Source organism: Oncorhynchus gorbuscha, linkage group LG25 (assembly GCF_021184085.1).
Source record: "Oncorhynchus gorbuscha isolate QuinsamMale2020 ecotype Even-year linkage group LG25, OgorEven_v1.0, whole genome shotgun sequence".
Taxonomy (NCBI): domain Eukaryota; kingdom Metazoa; phylum Chordata; class Actinopteri; order Salmoniformes; family Salmonidae; genus Oncorhynchus; species Oncorhynchus gorbuscha.
The window spans coordinates 2,714,747-2,734,295 of record NC_060197.1 but is presented as its reverse complement, the minus strand read 5'-3'; the positions used below and the strand labels follow the sequence as shown (position 1 = coordinate 2,734,295).

At 44.0% G+C, this 19,549-nt stretch overlaps 1 protein-coding gene across 1 annotated transcript in view; it reads left to right on the top strand.

Moving 5' to 3' along the window:
- LOC124013588 (ankyrin repeat and sterile alpha motif domain-containing protein 1B-like) overlaps nucleotides 1-19,549 on the top strand; it is a 474,760-nt gene that overhangs the window by 92,845 nt on the left and 362,366 nt on the right. The window contains 1 exon segment of the mRNA XM_046327903.1: nucleotides 18,715-18,795. Coding sequence (XP_046183859.1) covers nucleotides 18,715-18,795 — 81 coding nt within the window.

Below are 19,549 nucleotides of genomic sequence, written 5' to 3'. Positions count from 1 at the left end.
TTTCGGCAAATTCGACCACGATGCCATCTTGCTCATTCTGTCTTATATGCCGAAGCTCAAACAGGATGTACCAGTGACTAGAACCATCGCCATAACAATCGCCATAACATTGCATACTGCCCTATCTCATCTGTACAAAAATAATACCTATGTAAGAATGCTGTTCATTGACTACAGTTCAGCATTCAACGCCATAGTGCCCTCCAAGCTCATCAAGCTGGAGGCCCTGGGTCTCAACCCAGCTCTATGCAACTGAGTCCTGGACTTTCTGATGGGCCACCGTCAGGTGGTGAAGGTCGAAAACAACATCTTAATTAATTACCCCATAATGTTACATTTGAGTAACACTGGCAAGTGTAATGCAGTGTTCATTTCTGCACTATAGAGTGTTACATTAACTATCACAATGTAACACTATAATCTGAGTACTTTTTACACTCTGTAGAGTGATACCATATGTACTCTAAGATGGTGTTTAAATATACTTTAAGTATTGATTTAACACTGTTCAATGTACTGTGAGGAGAATATCTATGAGAGGAGTAATAGGTCAAACACATCTGTAGGTGTGTGTGTGTGTGTGTGTGTGTGTGTGTGTGTGTGTGTGTGTGTGTGTGTGTGTGTGTGTGTGTGTGTGTGTGTGTGTGTGTGTGTGTGTGTGTGTGTGTGTGTGTGTGTGTGTGTGTGTGTGTGTGTGTGTGCGTGTGTGAGAGAACCGTAGCTTCGAATTGGTGTTTATTTGCGGTTTGACGACCAAGATGCAGCAGGTATTGTCCGACTAGGACGAACAGAGGGTATTTCACTCTGTCAGACAATTAATCTCCTATAGTAACAAAGTCCCTCTCAGATAAATTGAGATGATCATTTCATGAATTCTCTGTGTTGAGTAATTCCAACTCATTAGCGTAGCCACTCAGGGCATTTAAGTGCTAAAGCCTCAAGGCATCGTCCCACATAAATTAAGGAAGACCGAAATGCCACATCACTACCCGATTGCATCCTAATTGACACCCTAGTCCCTATGCAGTGCACTACTTTTGCCTTATGGCCCCTGGTCAAAAATAGTGCAGTATACAAAACATTAAGAAAACCTTCCTAATATTGAGTTGCACCATCCCCTTTTGTCCTCAGAACAGCCTCAATTCATCCAGGCATGGACTCTACAAGGTGTGGAAAGCGTTCCACAGGGATGCCGGTCCATGTTGACTCCAATGCTTCCCACAGTTGTGTTAAGTTGGCTGGGTGGTGGACCATTCTTGACACATGTGAAACTGTTAAGCGTAAAAACCCAGAAGCGTTGCAGTTCTTGACACACTCGAGCCGGTGCGCCTGGCACCTGCTACCAGACCCCATTCATGGAAATAGTTATTCATGTTTTATGTACTCAGTGTATATGGAATAGGGTGTCATTCACAATGCAACCCCGTCACATCCTGTGTCCCTCTCCCACTGACAAACTGACCGGCAGGATGACAAGATGGTCAATGATCAAAGCCCATCAATAGACTTCCTGAATCCCGGGGGGGATGGGGCTTGTACTGCGGCTATCGATTGGCCGTGTCTGGTTTTCATTATTGTCGAGTCGGAATGCAAGAAAGGGGTCAGTTGCTCCTGCCAGTCACTGTGTGTGTGTGTGAGTGAGTGAGTGAAGTGGATCAGAGGGCAGTTTGATCTCCTAATGAATAACCTCCTGTGGAGTCGTTCCATGTCATTTCAGCAGGCTCTGACACACACCATCACAGATTGTTCTGGAATCCTTTCTGTTGTTAGAAACAGATAAGATTAGCATTCCTGCAACACTATTTTGTTGAAATTTCATTTGATCTCTGAGAAATAAAGCTCATTTGATTTCACCCAAACTGGCCCTATTGGATCTATAAGATTCACATAATATTCAGTAAATAAAGTACCTAAAATCCAATTTGGGACTGACCTTCTTCTTACCATTGAGTAAGACATAAGGAATCCAATAAAATGTTCCAAAGCCAGCCACGGACCTCCCACGCCAGTCCTTCCCCAACAACCAGTATACAGTATACATTCACTATGTCTGGCAAGTAGTAAGGAGCTGCGGCTTGGAATATTGCCTGTTCATTTGGTGAACAGGCAATAAATTAGCCATTGAAGTCGCTTGAATAAATGAGTGTGAAAGTACCAGGTTTTGCCCACTAGATGCCGCTGTTCCTGCGGCTGCTGCACCGTTTGATAAATGTTGCTGGTCTCTTGTGTTTATTAAATGGTTCACAACATTTTGCAACTTTGGGTAGAAAACCAATAACCTTTGCTCATGATGAAAATGAATTGTTTAGTCATCCTCAAAAGCCAGTCCTCCATGAACGCAATTTGTCCTACTCTTAGCAGGTAGGCCGTCATTGTAAATAAGAATTTGTTCTTTTAACTGACTTGCCGAGTGAAGTAAAGGTTGAATAAAAATAAATTAACCAACCTAATGCTTCATCCCCAACCCTCCTTGAAAAGTCCAAGAAATGGCAGCTCTCTGAGAGGGCTGTGGCTATGGTGCAATTCTCATATGAAGGCTTTTCTTACTAACACTGATGGAGAAATTACCATTAGAGACCATAACATTAAAACCATTAGAACTACTGCAGCCTAATGGTTTGTTCACCAGGAATGGTCTAACTAATTCAGAGCTTTTTTGAAGAGATGATAATTATTATTATTATTAATAATTGTGAGGTTGACCAAACAATGTATTTTATCATGATTGAAAGCTGGTTGGTTTTACGACCCTAAATTGCAAAGAAAATGTGATCCATTTAATAAACACAATAAACCAGCAACATTTATCAAACGGTGCGGCAGCAGCAGGAACAGCGGCATCTAGTGGGCAAAACCTGGTACTTTCACACTCATTTATGCAAGCGACTTCAATGGCTAATTGATCTGAACAGGGGGAATAAAACATCCCCAGATTCACAGGGATGAAGAAGCAATACTCCAAGCCACAGCTCCATGCTACTTGTCTGACACTGAGAACTCATACTGTATATACTGGCTGTTGGAGTAGGATTGGCGTGGAGATTATATGAATCCCTTCAAGTGGCCAATTTTGGTTACAATTAATGAGTTGAATTTCTCAGAGATCAAATTATATTTCAAAAAAATAATGTTTCAGAAATGCTAATCATATCTGTTTCTAACTACAGAAACGATTTCATCACAATCTTAGATGGTGGTTGTCGATATCCTATTTCTTGTGCTTTTTGAGGTGGAATGACCCTGTGACGTCACAACCTTTACCCTATTGAGCATGTTACTGGCCATTAGATGGTTGTCAGTGCACTGATGTGTGTGTGTGTTTGTTGAATTGTGACATTTGTGTGGTATCATTGTGACAGTGTGTGTTTGTTGAATTGTGACATTTGTGTGGTATCATTGTGACTGTGTGTTTGTTGAATTGTGACATTTGTGTGGTATCATTGTGACTGTGTGTTTGTAGAATTGTGACATTTGTGTGTGGTATCATTGTGACTGTGTGTTTGTAGAATTGTGACATTTGTGTGTGGTATCATTGTGACTGTGTGTTTGTAGAATTGTGACATTTGTGTGTGGTATCATTGTGACTGTGTGTTTGTAGAATTGTGACATTTGTGTGTGGTATCATTGTGACTGTGTGTTTGTTGAATTGTGACATTTGTGTGGTATCATTGTGACTGTGTGTTTGTTGAATTGTGACATTTGTGTGTGGTATCATTGTGACTGTGTGTTTGTAGAATTGTGACATTTGTGTGTGGTATCATTGTGACTGTGTGTTTGTAGAATTGTGACATTTGTGTGGTATCATTGTGACTGTGTGTTTGTTGAATTGTGACATTTGTGTGTGGTATCATTGTGACTGTGTGTTTGTTGAATTGTGACATTTGTGTGTGGTATCATTGTGACTGTGTGTTTGTTGAATTGTGACATTTGTGTGTGGTATCATTGTGACTGTGTGTTTGTTGAATTGTGACATTTGTGTGTGGTATCATTGTGACTGTGTGTTTGTTGAATTGTGACATTTGTGTGTGGTATCATTGTGACTGTGTGTTTGTTGAATTGTGACATTTGTGTGTGGTATCATTGTGACTGTGTGTTTGTTGAATTGTGACATTTGTGTGGTATCATTGTGACTGTGTGTTTGTTGAATTGTGACATTTGTGTGTGGTATCATTGTGACTGTGTGTTTGTTGAATTGTGACATTTGTGTGTGGTATCATTGTGACTGTGTGTTTGTAGAATTGTGACATTTGTGTGGTATCATTGTGACTGTGTGTTTGTTGAATTGTGACATTTGTGTGGTATCATTGTGACTGTGTGTTTGTTGAATTGTGACATGTGTGTGGTATCATTGTGACTGTGTGTTTGTTGAATTGTGACATTTGTGTGTGGTATCATTGTGACTGTGTGTTTGTTGAATTGTGACATTTGTGTGGTATCATTGTGACTGTGTGTTTGTTGAATTGTGACATTTGTGTGGTATCATTGTGACTGTGTGTTTGTTGAATTGTGACGTGTGTGGTATCATTGTGACTGTGTGTTTGTTGAATTGTGACATTTGTGTGTGGTATCATTGTGACTGTGTGTTTGTAGAATTGTGACATTTGTGTGGTATCATTGTGACTGTGTGTTTGTTGAATTGTGACATTTGTGTGTGGTATCATTGTGACTGTGTGTTTGTTGAATTGTGACATTTGTGTGTGGTATCATTGTGACTGTGTGTTTGTTGAATTGTGACATTTGTGTGTGGTATCATTGTGACTGTGTGTTTGTTGAATTGTGACATTTGTGTGGTATCATTGTGACTGTGTGTTTGTAGAATTGTGACATTTGTGTGGTATCATTGTGACTGTGTGTTTGTAGAATTGTGACATTTGTGTGGTATCATTGTGACTGTGTGTTTGTTGAATTGTGACATTTGTGTGTGGTATCATTGTGACTGTGTGTTTGTAGAATTGTGACATTTGTGTGTGGTATCATTGTGACTGTGTGTTTGTAGAATTGTGACATTTGTGTGTGGTATCATTGTGACTGTGTGTTTGTTGAATTGTGACATTTGTGTGGTATCATTGTGACTGTGTGTTTGTTGAATTGTGACATTTGTGTGTGGTATCATTGTGACTGTGTGTTTGTAGAATTGTGACATTTGTGTGGTATCATTGTGACTGTGTGTTTGTTGAATTGTGACATTTGTGTGGTATCATTGTGACTGTGTGTTTGTAGAATTGTGACATTTGTGTGGTATCATTGTGACTGTGTGTTTGTTGAATTGTGACATTTTGTGTGGTATCATTGTGACTGTGTGTTTGTTGAATTGTGACATTTGTGTGGTATCATTGTGATGACATTTTGTGACATTGTGACTGTGTTTGTTGAATTGTGACATTTGTGTGGTATCATTGTGACTGTGTGTTTGTTGAATTGTGACATTTGTGTGTGGTATCATTGTGACTGTGTGTTTGTAGAATTGTGACATTTGTGTGGTATCATTGTGACTGTGTGTTTGTTGAATTGTGACATTTGTGTGGTATCATTGTGACTGTGTGTTTGTTGAATTGTGACATTTGTGTGGTATCATTGTGACTGTGTGTTTGTTGAATTGTGACATTTGTGTGGTATCATTGTGACTGTGTGTTTGTTGAATTGTGACATTTGTGGTATCATTGTGACTGGTATCATTGTGACTGTGTGTTTGTTGAATTGTGACATTTGTGTGTGGTATCATTGTGACTGTGTGTGTTTGTTGAATTGTGACATTTGTGTGTGGTATCATTGTGACTTTGTGTGTGTTTGTTGAATTGTGACATTTGTGTGGTATCATTGTGACTGTGTGTTTGTTGAATTGTGACATTTGTGTGTGGTATCATTGTGACTGTGTGTTTGTTGAATTGTGACATTTGTGTGGTATCATTGTGACTGTGTGTTTGTAGAATTGTGACATTTGTGTGGTATCATTGTGACTGTGTGTTTGTTGAATTGTGACATTTGTGTGTGGTATCATTGTGACTGTGTGTTTGTTGAATTGTGACATTTGTGTGGTATCATTGTGACTGTGTGTTTGTAGAATTGTGACATTTGTGTGGTATCATTGTGACTGTGTGTTTGTTGAATTGTGACATTTGTGTGGTATCATTGTGACTGTGTGTTTGTTGAATTGTGACATTTGTGTGTGGTATCATTGTGACTGTGTGTGTTTGTTGAATTGTGACATTTGTGTGTGGTATCATTGTGACTTTGTGTGTGTTTGTCTGTCTAATTGAGATGTGTTGTAGGTTTAGAAACACCACCACTCTCTAAGTCAGGTTTAGGGAAGGGATTTCTATTCAGTCAAGCGGAAGATGAGATTGTGTGATATGAGATTTTCAGTTTGAAGAAATGCTTGAGGTTGTGTGTTTTGTCTTTCTTCATTTCGTTATAGTGTCATGCACATGTCACATCGTGGTGTGTGTGTGTGTGTGTGTGTGTGTGTGTGTGTGTGTGTGTGTGTGTGTGTGTGTGTGTGTGTGTGTGTGTGTGTGTGTGTGTGTGTGTGTGTGTGTGTGTGTGTGTGTGTGTGTGTGTGTGTGTGTGTGTGTGTGTGTGTGTGTGTGCATCTCATCCATTGGATTTAGCGTGTGGTTTAACATGAGACATATGCCTATACATTTCTTAACTTTGAAGTGAAAGTTCAGTGGGTTTTTGTTTGCTTGAACTCGGTATAAATGCTGTACACATGATATGTGAATCAACGTTTGAATGCACTGTTTTGTCTCTGTGTGTGTTTTTAAAGACTTATTTTTAAATGCGTGCACATTCGAAACCTTTACACCCTAATGAGTGTGGCTGACTTCACCCCCATCTCTCACACACGTCTGCTAATGGCATTACTTTGTCTCAAGCAGCATTTACTGCCCTGGAGCTGCTGGGAGATTGTATGTGTCTGGGGATGGTGAATTACATCTGGGCTGTAGAAAGGGGTTTTCCTGGTGTGTGTGTCTGTGTGCATATTTATACCTTTAAGTGTTTGAGAATGTGTGAAAATATTGACGTGGTGTGTGTGGGTGTGTTTGGGTGTCAGCCCACCACCTCGGTCAGGTTAATTAGTGTCCCTCCAGTGCTGTTACCTTCCCACAGCTGCTACCAACAACCAATAACACACAAGCAGGAAATGAGGAATGTCTTCCTTCTTCCACTCCTTCGATCTGCTCACCAGTCCCTTACATTTTCATGTCCACTTTGATTTCCTGTCACGTTATTAGAGGCTATAGGGCGATTCCGTGGGAAAGTCTACCTAATCATGCCCAAATGAAGTTAGTCATTTGCCAATGAAACCGCATGAATAATTATCCTGAAGGTCTGTATGTCGGAGTTCAGCTTTATTGGAAACGTTTTTAAAAGGAGGCCAAGTCTCTAAAAAAAGAAGTCATTTCATGTCCTTTTGGTAGAGCGCACAGAGCTCGTTTCTCCACACACAGCTGTCCCCCAGTGTTGGTTAGGAAGGTGAGATGTTAATGAAGCGATACAGACCAAATGAAAGTGTCTCCAGTCATGAAAGGATAGGGGGTGACTGGGACAATGTTACACCCTTTGTTTTCTTAAGGAAAGGTTTTGGTAAAACGTCCACCTAACATTGGATCATCTTCCCGATGTCTCTCTGAAGTTTCATCAAGGTTTTATATGGAATATCAGTGGTTTCTCCCTGTTTCCTCGGCACCATAATGATATCTGTAACATTCATAACGGTTGTGGTGGATATTAATGTATCATGTCTTTGCTTTCAGAAGCGTGTGCATTCAACACATTTTGTGTGCTTGTTCTGATGTGTTCTTCAGACTTCTACAGAAGCAGTTGTTGATATCTTGGCTATGGTCTGTTCTGGTTCAGATGATCTTGGAAAAGATCTGCTGAAATGTGTTTCTGATACTTGGTAGTACTGTTTTTCAGATAGAAAGATGAGAAGAGTGTTATGAAAGCCCCCCAAAATATACCAACATTTAGGGCTGGCGTATAACCATGTAAATGACGGTTATGGATGAATAAAAGAAATAAGTAGTTTTTTTAATATAAAAAAATATACAAATATATAACTTAGACTTCTGCTGTTATGTTCAGTCTCCCCATAAAGCTTATCCATTTCATGTAACATCCATAACGCTTAATTATTTTCTTAATTTCTCCAACATACCAATATTGAGAAGTCCACTTTCTTCTGTAACAGATGGAGAGGGGGTGACTGGGAGAGATGGGGGTGACGGGGAGAGGGGGGGGTGACGGGGAGAGAGGGGAGAGAGAGGGAGTGACGGGGAGAGGAGGGATGATGGAGGAGAGGGGTGAAGGGGATGACAGAGAGGGGATGACTGAGAGGGGGATGACTGAGAGGGGGATGACTGAGAGGGGGATGACTGAGAGGGGATGACTGAGAGGGGGATGACTGAGAGGGGGATGACTGAGAGGGGGATGACTGAGAGGGGGATGAGAGAAAGAGGGGGTGACGGGGAGAGAGGGGGTGACGGGGAGAGAGGGGGTGACGGGGAGAGAGGGGGTGACGGGGGAGAGGGGGTGACGGAGAGAGAGGGGGTGACGGAGAGAGGAGGGATGACGGAGAGAGAGGGGGTGACGGAGAGAGGGGGTGACGGAGAGAGGGGGTGACGGAGAGAGGGGGATGACGGAGAGAGAGGGGATGACGGAGAGAGGGGGTGACGGAGAGAGGGGGTGACGGAAAGAGGGGGTGACGGAGAGAGGGGGTGACTCTGAGAGAGGGGTGTGACTCTGAGAGAGGGCGATGACTGAGAGAGAGGGGGGTGACGGAGAGAGGGGGTGACTGAGAGAGAGGGGGGGTGACGGAGAGAGAGGGGGGTGACGGAGAGAGAGGGGGTGACGGGGAGAGAGGGGGATGATGGAGAGAGAGGGGGTGACTGAGAGAGGAGGGATGATGGAGAGAGGGGGATGACTGAGAGGGGGATGACAGAGGGGGTGAGAGAATGGGGGGTGATGGAGAGAGCGGGGTGACGGGGAGAGAGGGGGTGACGGAGAGAGGAGGGATGATGGAGAGAGAGGGGGTGACGGAGAGAGGGGGATGACGGAGAGAGGGGGTGATGGAGAAAGGGGGTGATGGAGAGAGGGCGATGACTGAGAGAGAGGGGGTGACGGAGAGAGGGGGTGACGGAGAGAGGTGGGGTTACTCTGAGAGAGGGCGATGACTGAGAGAGAGGGGGTGACGGAGAGAGGTGGGGTTACTCTGAGAGAGGGCGATGACTGAGAGAGAGGGGGTGACGGAGAGAGGTGGGGTTACTCTGAGAGAGGGCGATGACTGAGAGAGAGGGGGTGACGGAGAGAGGTGGGGTTACTCTGAGAGAGGGCGATGACTGAGAGAGAGGGGGTGACGGAGAGAGGGGGTGACGGAGAGAGGTGGGGTTACTCTGAGAGAGGGCGATGACTGAGAGAGAGGGGGTGACGGAGAGAGGGGGTGACGGAGAGAGGTGGGGTTACTCTGAGAGTGGGCGATGACTGAGAGAGAGGGGGTGACGGAGAGAGGGGGTGACTCTGAGAGAGGGCGATGACTGAGAGAGAGGGGGTGACGGAGAGAGGGGGTGACGGAGAGAGGTGGGGTTACTCTAAGAGAGGGCGATGACTGAGAGAGAGGGGGGTGACGGAGAGAGGGGGATGACGGAGAGAGGGGGTGATGGAGAGAGGGGGTGACGGAGAGAGGTGGGGTTACTCTGAGAGAGGGCGATGACAGAGAGAGGGGGTGACGGAGAGAGGGGGGTGACGGAGAGAGGGGGTGACGGAGAGAGAGGGGGGTACGGAGAGAGGGGGGTGACTCTGAGAGAGGGCGATGACTGAGAGAGAGGGGGTGACGGAGAGAGGGGGTGACGGAGAGAGGGGGGGTGACGGAGAGAGAGGGGGGGTGATGGAGGGGAAAGACAGAGAGGTTGTGTCTAAGGGCAGTAGACAGGACATAGTCTGCATATTTCTCTAATCTCCAAATAAGCAGACGAGTCTACAAGAACGTTTACATGTATTTCTAATGTTTCTCCCTAATTCAATTTGAGGACTGCTTCTTGCCTTTTTGTGCACATAGTGAAAGCACAGTAGAAGAGAATAGAGCCCACTGCAAGACCATGCGTGGGGGAGACTAGGGAATTGGCTGTGGAATGTGCAATAGAATAGAGTTTAGAATGTGAAATAGGGTGTGGTGACTGGCCTCCCTGTATACTATTCAGGCTGTTTGTTAGGGTGTGGTGACTGGCCTACCTGTATACTATTCAGGCTGTTTGTTAGGGTGTGGTGACTGGCCTCCCTGTATACTATTCAGGCTGTTTGTTAGGGTGTGGTGACTGGCCTACCTGTATACTATTCAGGCTGTTTGTTAGGGTGTAGTGACTGGCCTCCCTGTATACTATTCAGGCTGTTTGTTAGGGTGTGGTGACTGGCCTACATGTATACTATTCAGGCTGTTTGTTAGGGTGTGGTGACTGGCCTACCTGTATACTATTCAGGCTGTTTGTTAGGGTGTGGTGACTGGCCTCCCTGTATACTATTCAGGCTGTTTGTTAGGGTCTGGTGACTGGCCTCCCTGTATACTATTCAGGCTGTTTGTTAGGGTGTGGTGACTGGCCTCCCTGTATACTATTCAGGCTGTTTGTTAGGGTCTGGTGACTGGCCTCCCTGTATACTATTCAGGCTGTTTGTTAGGGTCTGGTGACTGGCCTCCCTGTATACTATTCAGGCTGTTTGTTAGGGAGTGGTGACTGGCCTACCTGTATACTATTCAGGCTGTTTGTTAGGGTGTGGTGACTGGCCTACCTGTATACTATTCAGGCTGTTTGTTAGGGTCTGGTGACTGGCCTCCCTGTATACTATTCAGGCTGTTTGTTAGGGTCTGGTGACTGGCCTACCTGTATACTATTCAGGCTGTTTGTTAGGGTGTGGTGACTGGCCTACCTGTATACTATTCAGGCTGTTTGTTAGGGAGTGGTGACTGGCCTACCTGTATACTATTCAGGCTGTTTGTTAGGGTCTGGTGACTGGCCTCCCTGTATACTATTCAGGCTGTTTGATAGGGTGTGGTGACTGGCCTACCTGTATACTATTCAGGCTGTTTGTTAGGGTCTGGTGACTGGCCTCCCTGTATACTATTCAGGCTGTTTGTTAGGGTCTGGTGACTGGCCTCCCTGTATACTATTCAGGCTGTTTGTTAGGGAGTGGTGACTGGCCTACCTGTATACTATTCAGGCTGTTTGTTAGGGTGTGGTGACTGGCCTACCTGTATACTATTCAGGCTGTTTGTTAGGGTCTGGTGACTGGCCTCCCTGTATACTATTCAGGCTGTTTGTTAGGGTCTGGTGACTGGCCTACCTGTATACTATTCAGGCTGTTTGTTAGGGTGTGGTGACTGGCCTACCTGTATACTATTCAGGCTGTTTGTTAGGGAGTGGTGACTGGCCTACCTGTATACTATTCAGGCTGTTTGTTAGGGTCTGGTGACTGGCCTCCTGTATACTATTCAGGCTGTTTGTTAGGGTGTGGTGACTGGCCTACCTGTATACTATTCAGGCTGTTTGTTAGGGTCTGGTGACTGGCCTCCTGTATACTATTCAGGCTGTTTGTTAGGGTCTGGTGACTGGCCTCCTGTATACTATTCAGGCTGTTTGTTAGGGTGTAGTGACTGGCCTCCTGTATACTATTCAGGCTGTTTGTTAGGGTGTGGTGACTGGCCTACCTGTATACTATTCAGGCTGTTTGTTAGGGTGTGGTGACTGGCCTCCTGTATACTATTCAGGCTGTTTGTTAGGGTGTGGTGACTGGCCTCCCTGTATACTATTCAGGCTGTTTGTTAGGGTGAGGTGACTGGCCTCCCTGTATACTATTCAGGCTGTTTGTTAGGGTGTGGTGACTGGCCTCCCTGTATACTATTCAGGCTGTTTGTTAGGGTGTGGTGACTGGCCTACCTGTATACTATTCAGGCTGTTTGTTAGGGTCTGGTGACTGGCCTACCTGTATACTATTCAGGCTGTTTGTTAGGGTGAGGTGACTGGCCTTCCTGTATACTATTCAGGCTGTTTGTTAGGGTGAGGTGACTGGCCTCCCTGTATACTATTCAGGCTGTTTGTTAGGGTGTGGTGACTGGCCTACCTGTATACTATTCAGGCTGTTTGTTAGGGTCTGGTGACTGGCCTACCTGTATACTATTCAGGCTGTTTGTTAGGGTGAGGTGACTGGCCTCCCTGTATACTATTCAGGCTGTTTGTTAGGGTGAGGTGACTGGCCTCCCTGTATACTATTCAGGCTGTTTGTTAGGGTGTGGTGACTGGCCTACCTGTATACTATTCAGGCTGTTTGTTAGGGTCTGGTGACTGGCCTACCTGTATACTATTCAGGCTGTTTGTTAGGGTGAGGTGACTGGCCTCCCTGTATACTATTCAGGCTGTTTGTTAGGGTGAGGTGACTGGCCTCCCTGTATACTATTCAGGCTGTTTGTTAGGGTGTGGTGACTGGCCTACCTGTATACTATTCAGGCTGTTTGTTAGGGTGTGGTGACTGGCCTACCTGTATACTATTCAGGCTGTTTGTTAGGGTCTGGTGACTGGCCTACCTGTATACTATTCAGGCTGTTTGTTAGGGTGTGGTGACTGGCCTCCCTGTATACTATTCAGGCTGTTTGTTAGGGTGTGGTGACTGTCCTCCCTGTATACTATTCAGGCTGTTTGTTAGGGAGTGGTGACTGGCCTACCTGTATACTATTCAGGCTGTTTGTTAGGGAGTGGTGACTGGCCTACCTGTATACTATTCAGGCTGTTTGTTAGGGAGTGGTGACTGGCCTACCTGTATACTATTCAGGCTGTTTGTTAGGGAGTGGTGACTGGCCTACCTGTATACTATTCAGGCTGTTTGTTAGGGAGTGGTGACTGGCCTACCTGTATACTATTCAGGCTGTTTGTTAGGGAGTGGTGACTGGCCTACCTGTATACTATTCAGGCTGTTTGTTAGGGAGTGGTGACTGGCCTACCTGTATACTATTCAGGCTGTTTGTTAGGGTGTGGTGACTGGCCTACCTGTATACTATTCAGGCTGTTTGTTAGGGTCTGGTGACTGGCCTCCCTGTATACTATTCAGGCTGTTTGTTAGGGTGTGGTGACTGGCCTCCCTGTATACTATTCAGGCTGTTTGTTAGGGTGTGGTGACTGGCCTCCCTGTATACTATTCAGGCTGTTTGTTAGGGTGTGGTGACTGGCCTCCCTGTATACTATTCAGGCTGTTTGTTAGGGTGTGGTGACTGGCCTCCCTGTATACTATTCAGGCTGTTTGTTAGGGTGTGGTGACTGGCCTCCCTGTATACTATTCAGGCTGTTTGTTAGGGTGTGGTGACTGGCCTACCTGTATACTATTCAGGCTGTTTGTTAGGGTGTGGTGACTGGCCTCCCTGTATACTATTCAGGCTGTTTGTTAGGGTCTGGTGACTGGCCTACATGTATACTATTCAGGCTGTTTGTTAGGGTGTGGTGACTAGCCTCCCTGTATACTATTCAGGCTGTTTGTTAGGGTGTGGTGACTGGCCTACCTGTATACTATTCAGGCTGTTTGTTAGGGTGTGGTGACTGGCCTACCTGTATTCTATTCAGGCTGTTTGTTAGGGTGTGGTGACTGGCCTCCCTGTATACTATTCAGGCTGTTTGTTAGGGTGTGGTGACTGGCCTACCTGTATACTATTCAGGCTGTTTGTTAGGGAGTGGTGACTGGCCTACCTGTATACTATTCGGGCTGTTTGTTAGGGTGTGGTGACTGGCCTCCCTGTATACTATTCAGGCTGTTTGTTAGGGTGTGGTGACTGGCCTACCTGTATACTATTCAGGCTGTTTGTTAGGGTGTAGTGACTGGCCTCCCTGTATACTATTCAGGCTGTTTGTTAGGGTGTAGTGACTGGCCTCCCTGTATACTATTCAGGCTGTTTGTTAGGGAGTGGTGACTGGCCTACCTGTATACTATTCAGGCTGTTTGTTAGGGAGTGGTGACTGGCCTACCTGTATACTATTCAGGCTGTTTGTTAGGATGTGGTGACTGGCCTCCCTGTATACTATTCAGGCTGTTTGTTAGGGAGTGGTGACTGGCCTACCTGTATACTATTCAGGCTGTTTGTTAGGGAGTGGTGACTGGCCTACCTGTATACTATTCAGGCTGTTTGTTAGGGAGTGGTGACTGGCCTACCTGTATACTATTCAGGCTGTTTGTTAGGGTGTGGTGACTGGCCTACCTGTATACTATTCAGGCTGTTTGTTAGGGAGTGGTGACTGGCCTCCCTGTATACTATTCAGGCTGTTTGTTAGGGTGTGGTGACTGGCCTCCCTGTATACTATTCAGGCTGTTTGTTAGGGAGTGGTGACTGGCCTACCTGTATACTATTCAGGCTGTTTGTTAGGGTGTGGTGACTGGCCTCCCTGTATACTATTCAGGCTGTTTGTTAGGGTCTGGTGACTGGCCTCCCTGTATACTATTCAGGCTGTTTGTTAGGGTCTGGTGACTGGCCTCCCTGTATACTATTCAGGCTGTTTGTTAGGGTGAGGTGACTGGCCTCCCTGTATACTATTCAGGCTGTTTGTTAGGGTGTGGTGACTGGCCTACATGTATACTATTCAGGCTGTTTGTTAGGGTGTGGTGACTGGCCTCCCTGTATACTATTCAGGCTGTTTGTTAGGGTGTGGTGACTGGCCTCCCTGTATACTATTCAGGCTGTTTGTTAGGGTGTGGTGACTGGCCTACCTGTATACTATTCAGGCTGTTTGTTAGGGTCTGGTGACTGGCCTCCCTGTATACTATTCAGGCTGTTTGTTAGGGTGTGGTGACTGGCCTCCCTGTATACTATTCAGGCTGTTTGTTAGGGTGTGGTGACTGGCCTCCCTGTATACTATTCAGGCTGTTTGTTAGGGTGTGGTGACTGGCCTCCCTGTATACTATTCAGGCTGTTTGTTAGGGAGTGGTGACTGGCCTCCCTGTATACTATTCAGGCTGTTTGTTAGGGTGTGGTGACTGGCCTACCTGTATACTATTCAGGCTGTTTGTTAGGGTCTGGTGACTGGCCTCCCTGTATACTATTCAGGCTGTTTGTTAGGGTCTGGTGACTGGCCTCCCTGTATACTATTCAGGCTGTTTGTTAGGGTCTAGTGACTGGCCTCCCTGTATACTATTCAGGCTGTTTGTTAGGGTGTGGTGACTGGCCTACCTGTATACTATTCAGGCTGTTTGTTAGGGTGTGCAAAAATATCCTTTGTGTTTAACGTAAAACACCATAAAATGCATAAAATGCCGAATTCACAAACCTTCCATAACAAAGCCATCACCTACAGAGAAATAAACCTGGAGACGGGTCCCCTAAGCAAGCTGGTCCTGGGACTCTGTTTACAAACACAAACGGAGCCCCAGGAAAGCAACACAATTAGACCCAACCAAATTATGAGAAAACAAAAAGATAATTACCTGACACATTGGAAAGAATTGACAAAAAACAGAGCAAACTAGAAGGCTATTTGGCCTTTAACAGAGAGTCGAATACCTGACCACTGTGACTGATTTTCACAATGTGAAATGTCAGAATAATAGTAGAGAATTATTTCGGCTTTTATTTCTTTCGTCACATTCCCAGTGGGTCAGACATTTACATACACTCAATTAGTATTTAGTAGCATTGCCTTCAAATTGTTTAACTTGTGTCAAACATTTCAGGTAGCCTTCCACAAGCTTCCCACAATAAGTTGGGTGTGTTTTGGCCCATTCCTCCTGACAGAGCTGGTGTAACTGAGTCAGGTTTGTAGGCCTCCTTGCTCGCACAAGCTTTTTCAGTTTTGCCCACAAATGTTCTATAGGATTGAGGTCAGGGCTTTGATTGCCACTCCAATACCTTGACATTGTTGTCCTTAAGCCATTTTGACACAACTTTGGAAGTATGTTCGGAGTCCATGTCCATTTGGAAGACCCATTTGCGACCAAGCATGAACTTCCTATCTGATGTCTTGAGATGCTTCAATATATCCACATGATTTCCCCTCATGATGCCATCTAGTTTGTGAAGTGGACCAGTTTCTCCTGTAGCAAAGTACCCCCACAACATGATGCTGCCACCCCCGTGCTTCAAGGTTGGGATGGTGTTTTTCAGCTTGCAAGCCTCCCCTGTGTCCTCCAAACATAATGGTGGTCATTATGGGAAACGGTTCTATTTTTGTTTCATCAGACCACAGGACATTTCTCCAAAAACTATGATCTTTATCCCCATGTGCAGTTGCAAACCGTAGTCTGGCTTTTTTATGGCGGTTTTGGAGCAGTGGCTTCTTCCTTGCTGAGCGGCCTTTCAGGTTATGTCGATATAGGACTCGTTTGACTGTGGATATTGATACTTTTGTACCTGTTTCCTCCAGCATCTTCACAAGGTCCTTTGCTGTTGTTCTGGGATTGATTTGCACTTTTCGCACCAAAGTACGTTAATCTCTAGGAGACAGAACGCGTCTCCTTCCTGAGCGTTATGACGGCTGCGTGGCCCCATGGTGCTTATACTTTCGTACTATTGTTTGTACAGATGAACGTGGTACCTTCAGGCGTTTGGAAATTGCTCCCAAGGATGAACCAGACTTGTGGCGGTCTACTTATTTTTGTCTGAGGTCTTGGCTGATTTATTTTGATTTTCCCATGATGTCAAGCAGAGAGGCACTGATTTTGAAGGTAGCCCTTGAAATACATCCACAGGTACACCTCCAATTGACTCAGGCTAATTGACCCACTGGAATTGTGAAATAATCTGTCTGTAAACAATTGTTGGAAAAATTACTTGCGTCATGCACAAAGTAGATGTCCTAACCAACTAGCCAAAACTATAGTTCGTTAACAAGACATTTGTGGAGTGGTTGAAAAACGAGTTGTAATGACTCCAACCTAAGTGTATGTTAACTAGTTTTAATGACTCCAACCTAAGTGGATGTTAACTAGTTTTAATGACTCCAACCTAAGTGTATGTTAACTAGTTTTAATGACTCCAACCTAAGTGTATGTAAACTAGTTTTAATGACGCCAACCTAAGTGGATGTTAACTAGTTTTAATGACTCCAACCTAAGTGGATGTTAACTAGTTTTAATGACTCCAACCTAAGTGGATGTTAAGTAGTTTTAATGACTCCAACCTAAGTGGATGTAAACTAGTTTTAATGACTCCAACCTAAGTGTATGTTAACTAGTTTTAATGACTCCAACCTAAGTGTATGTTAACTAGTTTTAATGACTCCAACCTAAGTGGATGTTAACTAGTTTTAATGACTCCAACCTAAGTGGATGTTAACTAGTTTTAATGACTCCAACCTAAGTGTATGTAAACTAGTTTTAATGACTCCAACCTAAGTGGATGTTAAGTAGTTTTAATGACTCCAACCTAAGTGGATGTTAACTAGTTTTAATGACTCCAACCTAAGTGTATGTAAACTAGTTTTAATGACTCCAACCTAAGTGTATGTTAACTAGTTTTAATGACTCCAACCTAAGTGGATGTTAACTAGTTTTAATGACTCCAACCTAAGTGGATGTTAACTAGTTTTAATGACTCCAACCTAAGTGGATGTTAACTAGTTTTAATGACTCCAACCTAAGTGGATGTAAACTAGTTTTAATGACTCCAACCTAAGTGTATGTTAACTAGTTTTAATGACTCCAACCTAAATGTATGTTAACTAGTTTTAATGACTCCAACCTAAGTGGATGTTAACTAGTTTTAATGACTCCAACCTAAGTGTATGTTAACTAGTTTTAATGACTCCAACCTAAGTGTATGTAAACTAGTTTTAATGACTCCAACCTAAGTGGATGTTAAGTAGTTTTAATGACTCCAACCTAAGTGGATGTTAACTAGTTTTAATGACTCCAACCTAAGTGTATGTAAACTAGTTTTAATGACTCCAACCTAAGTGTATGTTAACTAGTTTTAATGACTCCAACCTAAGTGTATGTAAACTAGTTTTAATGACGCCAACCTAAGTGTATGTTAACTAGTTTTAATGACTCCAACCTAAGTGGATGTAAACTAGTTTTAATGACTCCAACCTAAGTGTATGTTAACTAGTTTTAATGACGCCAACCTAAGTGGATGTTAACTAGTTTTAATGACTCCAACCTAAGTGTATGTTAACTTCCTACTTCAGCAGTATATACATTGATATTTGAAATGTCTTTTTTTATTTTGAAACTTGTGTGAGTGTAATGTTTGCTGTACATTCTTTTATTGTTTAATTCACTTTTGTTTACGATCTATTTCACTTGCTTTGGCAAAATAAACATATGTTTCCCATGTCAATAAAGCCCCATAAAATTGAAAATTGACGTTGACTTGAGAGACTTCAAAGGTCATGGGAAAACAAGTCAGTTACATGCCAATCTTAGCCCTTTGGAGGTCCCACATCCCATAGAACAAAGATAGACTGGTCCCAGATCTGTTTGCACTGTCTTGCTGACTCCGATGGTCATTGTGATGTGGCTAAGGCACAAACAGGTCTGTGATCAGGTTAAAAGAAAATGGCTTCTATATTGTGTCTCTTTGTACTTCAGTGTCTATCATGATCATGTGCTCAACACATAGAAAGCCTGTTGTGGACTTAAGTGTGGTTTTCAATTACAGGAAAACAAAAATCAAGTTCAATTGGAAAGCATACAATTGTAAGGACTGTGTCTTGGTGCGTGTTGGCTTACAGTCTGTCTGTCTTGTGTCCACAGCATGTGGAGAGGCTTGAATGTGAACTGTGCAGACAGTTCAGGGTACACACCCCTCCACCACGCATCACTGAATGGACACAGGTAAGAGTGTGTGTGTATGTGGAGAGGTGGCTGGTGGGGGTGAGGAAGTGTTTGTCCGTGTGCTTGCATGCTTGTGAGTGTAATGCAATGTGATTGCCTTTTCCAGACACACACACACACTAGGGCTGTGCGATATATCAAATGAATTAGATTCATTTAAATGTATGTTTTTCTGCGATATTCCAAATGCCTGTATCACAAGAATCAAGTCATTTGTTTTTATTACTCGTTGTCATGTAGTCTTCTTGGTCTCGTCTCCTTCTCTTCTGCGGTGACTTTTAACATTCCCATTTACACATACACACCAACACTTGAAAGCCAGATCAGTTGAATTGCAAAAAAGCATGTTCAACTATTTATTTAAATAATTACATTATTAGTGGCTCTTACGATTGTGGAAGGTTTGTATTTAGTCTGGTCAAGTCCTGAATTCATTAGATCATTGCTGACTTTTTGAAATGTGGTGTATAGACCTTTAATTGTACAACAAAGCTGATTTAGAGAAAGCAGAAACAATATATACTGTGAATCTCCCATAAATTTGAAAAAGCTCTTACATACACACACCAGCCCCTTTCCCCATTCTCACACACACTGCCGGATTAAGATGAGTCTGACGGCTAGCCCTGCTCAGCCAAACTGTTGGATTAAGACGAGTCTGACGGCTAGCCCTGCTCAGCCAAACTGTTGGATTAAGACGAGTCTGACGGCTAGCCCTGCTCAGCCAAACTGTTGGATTAAGACGAGTCTGACG